Source organism: Colletotrichum godetiae, assembly GCF_030913485.1.
Source record: "Colletotrichum godetiae strain CBS 193.32 chromosome Unknown BDP55scaffold_4, whole genome shotgun sequence".
Lineage (NCBI taxonomy): Eukaryota > Fungi > Ascomycota > Sordariomycetes > Glomerellales > Glomerellaceae > Colletotrichum > Colletotrichum godetiae.
Window position 1 is genome coordinate 366061 of NW_026851252.1, and position 12348 is coordinate 378408.

Below are 12348 nucleotides of genomic sequence, written 5' to 3' on the forward strand. Positions count from 1 at the left end.
CACCTCCAGACATCTGATCTAGAGCATCCATTGTTTTTTCTTCTTCTTCTTCAATGTCTCTTGACCATTACTTCAGGTAGGCATGGGAAGGGGCTAAGGTACGAAGAAACTCTCAAAGAGACAGGAGGTGGGGTCAATCGTTCGTGCCTACCTCTTCAAGTCCAAGTTCATCCATGTTTCTTGTAATATCAACGTCCCTCAGTTAAGGTACCTCCTCCGTGATAGTACTGCAATTCAAGGTAGGTAGTCCTTTCCTGAGATACAATACATATTCAACATGCCTCTATCAAACCCGCCCATCTTTTTCTCCGAAAGCCGCGCCGAAGTCACGATCCATGATGATCATCTACAGAAGGACGGATGCTCTTTCCCCCCATGCCAGTTACAGACTCGTCCCGCTGGTATCCGCTCGTCGATCTTTGTTCGGTACCCATACTTTCTTGCGCGTGCACCCATTCCCATTATCGTTCCCCCAAATCTCCAGCTTGACCCTCTCCGCTTCGGCGTCCAATTAAGCCATTGGCGCCATCCCTTTGCTCCCTTCCATGTGCCGTCGTCACTTGTACCGAAACATAGCGAAGACGATCTTTGCCTTTCCCTCCCCAGCCGAATTGCACATCACCTTGTTTCCTCCCACCTTTTTGCTGCATGCATGCAACAAAGTCGGCAGCGCACATTTTCTTCCAGCACATATCACATACCAGACAATCAAGCGGATGAAGATGGGGTCTCAATTGTCAAGAAAGCGTTCCGCCGACACGGAGCCAATCCGAGCAAGGTTTACAGCTGCATCCTGGGCGGAAATGGAGCAGCAATTATGTCATAACTCCACCAGCTCGAGGGCCGCGATGCCTCCTGATTGGGACCGCAGCAAAGCACCAAGCGCAACTTCGCAACAGACCTCGTCGTCGATGCGAGGGCATGTCATCCTGCCTTTGACCCTCCGCCATTCATCCCTGCAGACAGCCAACGACTCTCCACCAGGCGACCCTCCCACGGCCATTCTTCACAAGCTCACCCCCACCTCACCCTTCTTTTCTTGCACTTGGCTGCCAATCTGAAAGGAAAGACGCCGAATTGTGGATGGCATCCCCGGGGCCAGTGGTCTATTCCTCTTCGGGGAAACACCTAGTTCAGTCTGAACGACCATCATGCTGCTCCCCTCCGTCCAATGCGTAGGCGGTAGCAAGACAGAGAGAGAAGTCGACGAGAGAAGACCACGCCCGCCGTTCCCGTGGGACATTTACATCGTGGCAGACGCGCGTGGAATATCGTCGTGCACCGACGTGCAGCACCCATCGTCCACTCTACCAACCAACAACCCATGCCCTCTCCGGGCCCTCTCTTTCGCTCCGTACGCCAGGCCTCTTTTCCATCGTCCCACGTCCACGGCCCCGATGCTATGCCTCAACTCTGTCATGACGCATGCTCTTTCACGTCGCGGCTCGTCACTTGGTCGCTTCGTAGGCTCTCTCCCTCTCCCATGAGCCGGGATGTTGACGCGCTGTTACATAACCGCACCCGCTCGGCATTCATCATTGTGGATCTGGGGATGGGGACTTCATCGTCAAGCAGCCTCATTTTGCGAATAGCTGCATTTCCCTTCAGATTCACGACAGCCTCGACGGAGGAATCGTACGGCGGCGCTACGGATACCGCCTGAGACTTTCTCGACCGGGACCGTTCCAACAATGTCGGTCAGCCGGCGGAGTGCACGGCCGACCATCTTGCGCGGGTGCTTGCAGCAGTGGAAGTGTGTGTGCACACTACATCTATCCGTCAGAGGTAGTCGATACATGCCAACTTTGGTGTACGCGGGATACACTATACTACACCAACCACACCACACCCTCAGCTTACTCTCCCTGCACGTATAATGGGTGTATGGACGGGGACGAATACCTATTGAACCTCGCCAACCGCCAACCGCCAATCGCCAATCTGTCCGCTTCCCCTGCCCTACCTACCACTCGATGCGATGTCGCGCAGCCCCTCATTTTCACTCCGTAGACTACCACCATGCGCGACGAATCTCTCACACTCTGCAACACATTTTTTTGCGCCTTCATGTCGGTGTTGCTCTTCACCGCTTCTCTGCTATTCATCGGAATGGTCTGGAATGAGGCAAATGAGAAACGGGCAAAAGATGAACAATACGACTGTTCTTCTGTGTCTCGCGTATTGGTTGCAACGCTGAACACCTTTCTGATCACATTGAACCTTTGCTCCGTCGCATTCTCAGGTGTAATCGTCTGGCGGGGTCAGCCTCAGTGCCATGTGCCCCGCGCGGGAGCTGGTAATGAACCAGAACATTCATCATGTGGGCGTGGCTGGGCGGTGCCGCGACGTCCTCCGAGGCACCGATAATGATAAGTAGTCGTTGGGGTTCATTACCCAACCCTTTTCCTGTCGCCACGGACAGCGGTTCGTCTGGCGGTCTTAGATATCTGAGACCTGGTACCGAAATTAGGGCGAGACCGGAAAGGCGCAATCGCTGTAAAACGAGTCAGTCCCATATCTCAGACGACTACTGATATTATGGCGTCTGCGCTGACCCAGGCACGAGAGAAGTGATCATCAGGCACTTGAGGCTCGGTCTCAGGGATGGCTTTTGTTTGGTGTGGTTCACTACATTGAGAAGGGCGGTGGGAGGAAGCAGGTGGTGCACTACCAGACTTCACTATAGCACCATCTTGGGCCTAAAAGACATGATGGAGGGTAGATGCCGTTTCCTCATTCGACGTTGGTTCGTCCATATCAGTGAAACATGGGCCAGACCGAACCAGGCCGCCTACGAGGTTCGCGACTTTTGACCTGCTGCAGGCGTCGAAATCATTTGACATTCAGACATTTTTCTCCGCATCCGAATCCGGGTGTTTGGTCTTATCCGGGGGCCCAGGCCTGGGAAAGGGTAGAAACCACATTTGATCGTGGACGAGTTTGTCGTTGAATCCGAGCCGAGAACAATGAACAACGACGGCCAACCACCGAGTTCGCAGATGCCTTGGAAGTTGCAACGAGTTCCGATGTCAAGGGGACATCGCTACGGGCTAGGCTAGGGATGAGCGGCGCCGCTGCGAGCATGTGAGCTCATCTATGGTGCAACGGAGCCGCCCACCAATGGTGTGCCGGGCATGCGAGGCTGGAGAGTCTGTGAGTCTGGGGACCGGGGTGCGGGAGGACCGCTGACTCGCCAGCCAAGAGAGATCGCCCAGCTGTGTGATTCACGCTCGACACCGTGAGTCGTTCTTTTGATGCTCACCATTGAGCGGTGGACTGCCGAACAGCCGTCGATCTCACCGGACCTGGGCTACCGAAAAGGTTCCATCAGTGAGCGAGTCTTGCGGCTTGGAAACTTGACGTGTCGACTGCAAAGGGGATCCCGACGAACCAAGGCCCCCGCTACTCAGCTCGGGAAGACTGGCTTGCCTTGTTTTTTGACGAGTTCCTCATACAAGCCGGGAAGAGGTGGCTTACCTTACGCCAGGGAATTCTTGACGGATGGCCGGATGAGCATAGCATCACACAGCTACTACGTTTGAGGCATCGTTCACGCCAGCCACAACACTACTGCAACTTTGCCATTTACACTAGCAAGTTGATTTGTATAAGCTGCAGCAGGATTCACGACTTCACCTGAAGTCTGACGTTTGTACGCCAAGATACATGATTGGTGACCACGAATCAGGACCCTCACTCCTGTTCTCGCCTTTCCGAGCAAAAGATGGGAATTTTGCTATTACCGTACTACGAAACCGGATATGATCAATAGCGCTACTCGCGCAACAGGGTTCAATTTAGATATAGGGGAAAAAAAACAAGGCTGCTTGAACCCTGAAGATCCTCCAAGAATGCGCCGTCTACCTTACCGAGCTCGCCGAGAGCAGGAACTCGACCACTGATACTTGACAATAGGTTTGAGGTACACGATTTGATGATGCAGCCGCCTCTAGGAGGCGAGGAACGCACACTTGTCGTCTCATCAAGGGGGGGGAGAGAGACTACAGGGAGGCGATACGCCGATTGCTCGCTCACCGCTCCGTCGCGAAAATTCTCTTTTCCTGCAGGCTCGCACACCTTTTTTTGTTTTATGCGAGAAAGACTGCAAAGAGTGGATTTCCTAGAGACGCACGACTGGAAGAGGACCGGGGTGGTCAACAGGCCTTGTTCCACTAGAAAGGGAGTGGAGGAATGACACTATCCCAGTTCGTCTTAGAGCAAGATGCTAGGATTGCTCGAACCAGTTGACTTCTCGACTGTTGACTTCAACCTTGACTTCAACTCTGACTTACATGAGGGTTGTGATGGTCTGTGCTCGTGCCGTTGGCGGCTCATGACGAGCAGTGCTACGGTGAAGCGTACACACCATCACGGCCTGTCTGTATCTATACCTATCTCTGCGCAGCTTGGTGCAAAAAATGAGGGGCATTCGGACCCCTGGAGCCGCCCCTCGATCTCGTGGGGAATTGACGATGACCGTTGGCTGCGGCCAACCAAACGCCATTCCCGCCTGCACCACGCAACCCGAGTACGCATCCTCATTCTCCCGCTTTCTCCCTGTCCTTGGACCGCAAATAGACAGCCTCAAGCGTCGCCTACCTTCTTTGGCAGGTTCCCGGTTCAACTTCCATCTGATCTCATGGCGGCCGGCATGGAAGCGAACTCGGCGGAGCCTCCTGAGGCCCTGTTGAACGGGGTCCATTGTGAAGCTTCAATCCATACCACCAGCTTCCGTACAGATACAAGGCCTTGCCTCATGCAGACTCTTGTCGGTGTATGTACCGAGCATGGTACGTGATACGCCATCTTTAACCTTTACTCGGCTGAGGTATGATGGAGGTTTAGAGGTATCGTTTCTCTTGTCTTTGCACTGCCGGCAGCACACCGCAGCGGCCCCTTTCAAGATGCCACACTTTCAGCTGTCTTATCGAACCAGTCCGCAGTGTTTAGAGTATTCGTACGGGGCTACTCCGTACGGTCTGCTATCTATCGGAACGCCGCTCATCCCCTCCCCCCACACTAAGGTATTGGCATGCTCATCTCGGGAGTCTGCACCACATAATAATCTCAGTACATACACTAACACGATGAGTACACTACCAGGTATAGTAGGCTCTTGTCAGACCCCGGACCTTGTCTCTCGCGCTATCCTTTGCTACGGCCTCCGCTCTCGCACGTCAACAACCAGGAGTCTAGGACCCAATTTGCAGCCGTAGTTTTTTTTCGTTTCTTTTTTGCGGGCATCGTTGAATTGCCTTCGAACCATCATGAGCTGATGATCTGATGCCTCTACAGCCGCCAGCCATGACGGGCGTCATGCTGTGATGGAGGATCGCGGGGAGACCCAATCCATCGCTTTATGCTTGACACATTCCCTACGCTTACCCGCAGACACGCGCCAGTCAACTTTGGGACATAACAGGTATCCAAACTCGGGGCATAGACTCGAGGACCCTTCCTCCAGTCTTTGCAATTTCCCACACCGCAAATGCCATCCGCATCTTTTGTACAATTTCAGTATTGCCTCGAACTGTGGTGCAACACACCCGAGATTCCCTCCATCCTCTTCCAATGATGTACCAGGTGTAGATGACCTGTTCTCGTGCTTCCTATTCTTCAACGGGCAGAGAGCACACGCTCACTGCATGCAGTTGCCCAGAATCGGGCAGTCGGCGGCCTTCATGCCGGCGTCCGGAGCCGCCACCTCGGCCGGTGGAGAATGCGATCGAGTTCTGCTTCATGTCTCCCCTATTCACGACGGCCAGCCATTGCCCGAGTTCGATCTGCCGCCGGCACAGACCCGCTGCGCTGTGCGATGCGATACAGCGATATCCGTACCAAGAATGAAATGGGACATGAGTCGTTCCACCCAGTTCGGTGGGGACCAAGGCCCCTCATCAGCCAACACCACACGCATTATCACTCGACCCTGACCATTGTTGGACGACCGACTCGAGGGATGATGACGGCATCATTCAAACCCATGAAAGGCGGGGTGGAACGAAGGATAATTCCTGAGCGTACGGTGACCGCCAGACCGAACCACCAAAGCCCACGACATCTCCTCTCCTCCAATCCTCCGTCCGGCAGCGGAGGCAAGTGTTGGAAACCATTCGTTGCAACCAATCCTGCACGGTAAGAAGGCCGCTTACCATCACACCGCTCAGCAAGCGCCCGGCAGTGTGTCCTCTACCTCACCACTCTGTAACCGCTCTCTACTGGTTCCTGGGAATGGCCTCAACTGAGGTCTGTACCCCGCCTGCTGCAACTCCCCCTCTCTCTCTAAAGACGAGACGATCGACAGGTCCTTCTCCGGGACAGGACGAACGCTCAGCAGCTCGCCGGAGGGGGATACCGAGTGTCTTGCGTTTCTTCAGTTGCCCCTCACTACGCCATTTGGAAAATGTCTGTTGATCAGCCGTTGAAGGTTCGACGTGGCTCCTGGCAGGCAGGGATAGCCTCGTTTCGACCCCGTAAACTCTGAGGCTGACTGACCGCCATAGATCGCCCGCCAGCCGATTTATACACTATTCCACCTTGCCAAGTGGGACTTGGTGGCCGCCAACTAAGCCAGCACCAGCCTTGCCAGCCAACTTTTTTTTCTCGAAGCTTTTGTTTCCGTCGCCGGAAAGCTCTTTGTCAACCACCGGCCACTTACACGGACAGCACTTTACACAGGCTTCACCCCAACCACCACCATCGAACAACCACGTTATCGGTGGTTCACGATGCGATCTCCTGGGCGTTTCCTCAATCCGCACCTACCGTGACATCCTGCTTTTTGACATGCGCTAGCCGCTGGCTCAGTCCACAGTCCACGTATTCCGCCCCAATGGACCTCTCGACTGTTTACCAGCTTCCGATTTCCCACAAATGCCATCCATCTTCTGGGCCCGGAACCACAGACATCAGGGAAAATGCCCGCCGCTGCGGTTGGGCCGGAGTCGGCTTCGCCAAGTCGGGGGGGGGGGGGGGGGGGGGGGGGGGGGGGGGGCGTCGAGAGACCGTGTGTACACACTACTTTCCCATCTTCCGATGCACGCCATATAGGACAAGGACAAGGCGAGACACACTCGGTTGCCAAACATAGCATTGGGTCGTCCTAGTATGTCCGATCATCAGGGACGCCAGAGAAGGCCGATCAGGGGCACTAGGTCGATCTGCGCCCATGTCCTTCTACCCTTCCCGTTCTGTACGCGGTGAATATCAGAACGGTGTTTTTCTTCAAGTGAAGCGGCGCTCTGAGACACACGGAGGATGGAGGGGTAACGGTAAGGCTGTGAGGGGCGGTCTGGTGAAGATTTCGACTTGGCTTTCGGGGATGCATGTACGCCTTGCTGGAACCAAGGCAGTTGCATTTCTTGCCTTGCCTGGCCCACGACTTGTGCTGGATCGAGATGCGTTTTGCGGGTTTCGAGAGGGGAGTTCTGCAGGGCTGGTTGCAGTCTGCCGGTCTGGGCCCGGTTGATAGAGCGGGCATGGCTGTGGAGGATCGACGATTCTATCGATGATTTCTGACTCCTGCGCCACGGGGAGGATGCTGCGGACGGGGAGGATGCTGCGGACGGGGAGGATGGCGGAGTTCGCCAGTTAGATGCGCCAACTGCGCGTCTCTGTTCCATGTGATTTGAAGAGATTTCGAGATGTGGTTTGGGGACTTTGACGCTGTGAGCTGTCTTTAGGGAGGAATGTTGGCATAGAGCGGGTTTGAGGTCTGTCGTTTCGAGGCAGGCTTTCGATTCTGGCTGGGTCTTGCTGAGAGTGACACTATGTCTGGGCTGAGTGCACAGCACGATGAGGCCTGTGTGATGTGTAGATCGTCTCAACATGTAGTCGTGATTGAAAGGAACCCTGGTAGTCGAAGGTAAGTAACCGCGCATGACTGGCTCAGTATCTGCTGTATATATCTGAGATATTGTGTCTTGTTTTCCTCAGCTATCTTTGTTCGTGGAGGCATCTCTTTACAACGTTTTGAACATTTTTTCCCCTGATAGAATCTCGTCTACTTTGGGACTCCATCATAATACAATATTGTACAACCACGCTCGATGATAGAAGAGCAGCTAACCTACCCATCAGGGCAAAATCCCCCCCCCCTCATCCACAACCAATTCATCACATATTTCACGCTCCAACCTTGACCAGCCGATCAATAGCCCGCCCATCATCCAGCGCCCAGCCCGTAAACACGTCCAGCTTGAGCTTATCCCCGCCAGCCTCCATGCGCATAAAACCTTCCTTGGTGATGGCCCTCCGGACGCCGTACCACACCGCCTTGAACCCTTTACTTGCGTGCCGGATCGGCGTCGTCATGAGGTGGTTCTTGTCGTACTCCCAGTCGGCTTTCGCCTGTACCTTTTGCTGCCGCGCGGCGGCCCTCTCCATGGCGGGCGTGGGCGCGATAAAGGGCCTGTAGATGCGGCCCGGGATCCGGACCTGCTCCGGCGCGACGAGGAGTTTCTTGGGGGTTCCGGGGAGGATGCGCTCGCATGTGATTTCTAGGACGATGGGGGTGGCTTTGGCGCTGGTCACGCCCAGGGGGAGAACATCAGCCGCTGCCTTACCGGTCTTGCTGCCGCCGCCGCCAGCGGCGGCGGACTTTACGAGAGAGGCGGTGGGCACGGCGCGGATGAGCTTGACAATGTTGCGGGCGTTGAAGAGGAAGTAGGAGCCGAAGCCGGCGGTGGCGACGCAGATGAAGGCGAAGGCGTGCGGGACCCAGAAGGCGAGGTCCGGGGGCGGGTTGAGGAGGGTGAAGTAGTAGTTTATCCCCGCGTAGGAGTAGAACATTGTGGCGGCGGACCAGGCGGAGAGTTTCATCCAGAGGTGGGAGGCGGCTTCGTAGAGGACTGTGGGTTGGGGCCGCTGGGCAAAGTGTGTTGCGAGGGCGTAAGCTGAGCCTGCGGTCCCACCGCCTGGTGATGTTGTTGCTGTCGCGGGGTTCGTTGATGGGAGGGGAGATTTCGGAGGAGGAGGAGGAGGAGGCTTGGAGACGGCGCTGCGGGTGAGGTTGCTTGGGATCGCTGTCGTGCGCGAGGGTTTTGCGGCGTATCGGAGGAGGCTCAGGGAGCTGAAGAGTCGGCGGGAGAGGAGAGGTTGTGTGGTTGTCGCCGTCGCGCAGAGGGGTCCGGGTCGGGAGGCGAGGAGGAGGCAGAGGCTCATGCCTCTTGAGGAGGCTGCCATTGTCGCGGATTGCTGATTGTGGTGACAAATGAGGCGGTGTATGAAGCTAAAGATACAGATGAAGAGAATGACAAGGATTTGGTGATTTGCGACGCGATGGCCGTGGCTCAATTGGTCCCGTCAGGAATCGTCCAACTGTCGAGGTAGGTATCGTACGTGGAAATTGAAGCTATCCAGAAAAGTTTCTGTGGGGCATTAGACGTCTCGATGACAGGGGTGTGGGTGTGTCTCCACTATCGAAATGCGACGTCCAATCTGCAGCAGGGGACCTTTTTTTTTTTTTTTTTTTCCCCTTTGCCTACCCTGCCCGTGCTGAGGTGAGGTGAGCCCAGTGACGGGAGCTGCGATTGCGGTCGGAGAGCGGCGCAACGATAAGGCGCCACAGATGCTTAAAACCGCTCAAAGAAGAGAGTACGTACTTTTTAGTTGTCATCCGATCTAACGGGCGAACCAAAACTTCTCGACGGGGCCAATGAGACCAACAAATTGGCGGGATTTTCTTGGTCCGTGCCTGCCAGCGTGCCCCCGTCCGCCGCCAGAATTCGGCGATAAGCCACACCAAAGTGGCATCAGAGTCGGTCCCACCCCAACAGGTCCGTGATTGCTGGCGCTAACGAAGCTCACCCAACGGAGCTCGACAATTTTATCCTTGCGAGAGAGAGAGAGAGAAGGACAAGGCGCCGCCCCGGGTTCGCTTTTTCGACCACCGACACCGACCACGCCCGAACGGACAAGCCTTCAACCCACTTTGGCGATTTCCTCTTCTTTTTTTCCCCTTGTCCACCATCCTCCGCCTCCGACGACCAAATCGCCTGCGTCCCTCTGCCGTGTGGTCCGACAACGGAAAATCAATTGAGGAAGTTTTTTTTCTGGAACTTCTCCCTCAATTGAATCGATCCGAACCCGCTTCGCTCCCTACGTACCCCCCGAATAAAGCTCCGGCTCCGACGAACGGTTCCCGTGAATCTTAAAGATGGCCTCCTTTGCGACGGCGGCTCGTCTTTCTGCGAGGGTTGCTGGCCGGAGAATACCCGCAGAGTCCACAGCTCGAGGTCCGTAGATCAACCCCCTCTCACTCATGCTGTAGCTGTCAGCAAAATATACCCTCATGCTGTCCTCTGCAACGACGTGAAACCGAGAGACAACTCCGGAGCTGACCACTCTTCGCTCCCTCCAAAAACAGGCTTCCGGACCTCAGCACGATGCCTCGCGGCCCAGAACTTCTCCATGCCCGCCCTCTCCCCGACCATGACCGAGGGCAGCATCGCCAGCTGGAAGGTCAAGGAGGGCGAGTCCTTCTCCGCCGGCGACGTACTCCTCGAGATCGAGACCGATAAGGCCACCATGGACGTCGAGGCCCAGGACGACGGCATCATGTTCAAGATCACCACCGGCGACGGCGCCAAGGCCGTCCAGGTCGGCACCCGCATCGCCGTCATCGCCGAGGCCGGTGACGACCTCTCCACCCTCCAGGTCCCCGCCGAAGACAACACCTCCTCCTCCACCTCGAAGCCCGCCCCCGCCGCCGAGAAGGAAGCCCCCAAGAGCGAAGGCCCCGCGGCGTCGTCGGCTCCCGCGCAGCAAAAGGGCGGCGCGGCCAAAACCTCCGGCTCCAAGGCCCGCGAGCAGCGATACCCCCTCCTCCCCTCTGTTCAGGCCCTCGTCAACGGCCACGGCCTCGACAAGGACGCCGTCAACCAGATCGAGCCCACGGGCCCCAATGGCCGCCTCCTCAAGGGCGACGTCCTCGCCTACCTCGGCACCATCAACGCCGAAACCCCCAGCAAGATTATGGACCGCGCCGTCAAGATGTCCCACCTCGACCTGAGCAACATCAAGGTCGCGCCCAAGAAGGAGGCCGCACCCGCCCCCAAGAAGGCCGAGGCCGTCGCCCCCGCCGCCCCCGTCGACTCCGAGGTCGCCCTCCCCGTCTCCCTCGCAAAGGTCCTCGAGGCTCAGAAGCGCATCCAGTCCACCCTCGGCGTCTTCATGCCCGTCTCCACCTTTGTCGCCCGCGCCGCCGAGGTCGCCAACGACGACCTGCCCCCCTCGGCCCGCAAGGCCACCGCCGACGAGCTCTTCAACCAGGTTCTCGGCCTCGACAAGCTGGCGCCCCGCGGCTCGCGCGGATACTACCTGCCGCAGATCTCTGCCCTGCCCGAGGCTTCGCTCTTGGCCCCCCGCGCGTCGAAGCGGTCGTCCTCGGCTGACATTATCGACTTCCTCGCCGCCCCGGCCAAGAAGACTGCTGCGAAGAAGCCGGTCGCTGCTCACCATACCCCTGGCATGTCGTCGGGAAGCAACCTGTTCACCGTGACGGTGCCGCAGGGCGATGAGAAGCGCGCCAAGGTGTTTTTGGAGAGGGTCAAGGTCATTTTGGAGGAGGAGCCTGGCAGACTCGTTCTGTGAGGTGTTGTATGTGTGAGGGATAAATAGACGGGGAGCGCCTAGGAGCATGCCGAGGAATTGATGGAGGAAATGGAACGAAATATTTCATCATCGGCAAACGTAGGAGACAGATAGAAATCTTTTTCTTGGCCCCCGACGCGGCGGGAAGAAAATGTACTTGTAGCGTGTTGTGGAATGGGAGACTGCTGAAAACGTCATATACATCTATACACCGTCTCAAATTCAGCTTTTCAAAACAAAAAATTTTGAACTTACTAGTGTTGCCGAGAGTAATTCCCGTACCATATAGGACGAGCTGCCTCGCCCTGGAGCTGTGACGATTACTAGAGAACTTGTTGGCAAAGAACTCGATGTACATGAGATCCAAAAGTTTTGCGTGTGGTTTCTTACAAATGTGGGCATGGAAAACGCGCCAACTTATGCCTTGGAGTTCCCCGGCCTTTCCACATTGTCAAGCATGTGTCAGATATTCGCGGGCCTAAGCGCCCCCTTTTTCAGAGAAGTACATTGAGTATCATGCCAAGAGCCACGCTGCTGTGGACTGGATTCCATCTGGACCATGTCGGAGTGTGTTTTCCTCTGTTCGCGCTCTGAATGCCCCCTTTACACAGCGGCCATGTCACACAGGTGTCGAAGATGGCTCTTGCCTAGTGGTTAAGGTAGGTATAACTAGCTATGGACGCAGCTGGGCGTAGTCCATCTAAGTTGCCAAGCAATGATTGTGTTGGAATGGGCTCAGTCCGAGAAGCCGGTACG

At 56.1% G+C, this 12348-nt stretch overlaps 4 protein-coding genes across 4 annotated transcripts; 2 read left to right on the top strand and 2 right to left on the bottom strand.

Moving 5' to 3' along the window:
- The first annotated feature begins 4905 nt into the window (after window positions 1-4905).
- Window positions 4906-6388, top strand: BDP55DRAFT_259018 (uncharacterized protein). The gene is made up of 3 exons (XM_060566323.1): window positions 4906-5024; window positions 5296-5583; window positions 5652-6388. The coding sequence occupies exons 2-3, from the start codon at window positions 5325-5327 to the stop codon at window positions 6137-6139; spliced, it is 747 nt and encodes a 248-aa protein (XP_060434942.1). The 5' UTR covers window positions 4906-5024; window positions 5296-5324; the 3' UTR covers window positions 6140-6388.
- A 606-nt stretch (window positions 6389-6994) lies between these two features.
- Window positions 6995-8148, bottom strand: BDP55DRAFT_259029 (uncharacterized protein). Its single transcript, XM_060566325.1, has one exon. The coding sequence runs from the start codon at window positions 7878-7880 to the stop codon at window positions 7119-7121; it is 762 nt and encodes a 253-aa protein (XP_060434943.1). The 5' UTR covers window positions 7881-8148; the 3' UTR covers window positions 6995-7118.
- BDP55DRAFT_259026 (uncharacterized protein) lies at window positions 8003-9416 on the bottom strand. The gene has a single exon (XM_060566324.1). The coding sequence runs from the start codon at window positions 9181-9183 to the stop codon at window positions 8125-8127; it is 1059 nt and encodes a 352-aa protein (XP_060434944.1). The 5' UTR covers window positions 9184-9416; the 3' UTR covers window positions 8003-8124.
- A 994-nt stretch (window positions 9417-10410) lies between these two features.
- Window positions 10411-11592, top strand: BDP55DRAFT_541640 (biotin-requiring enzyme; the record flags this gene model as incomplete). Its single annotated transcript, XM_060568233.1, has 1 exon — window positions 10411-11592. The coding sequence occupies one exon, from the start codon at window positions 10411-10413 to the stop codon at window positions 11590-11592; it is 1182 nt and encodes a 393-aa protein (XP_060434945.1).
- Between the last annotated feature and the right edge of the window lie 756 nt (window positions 11593-12348).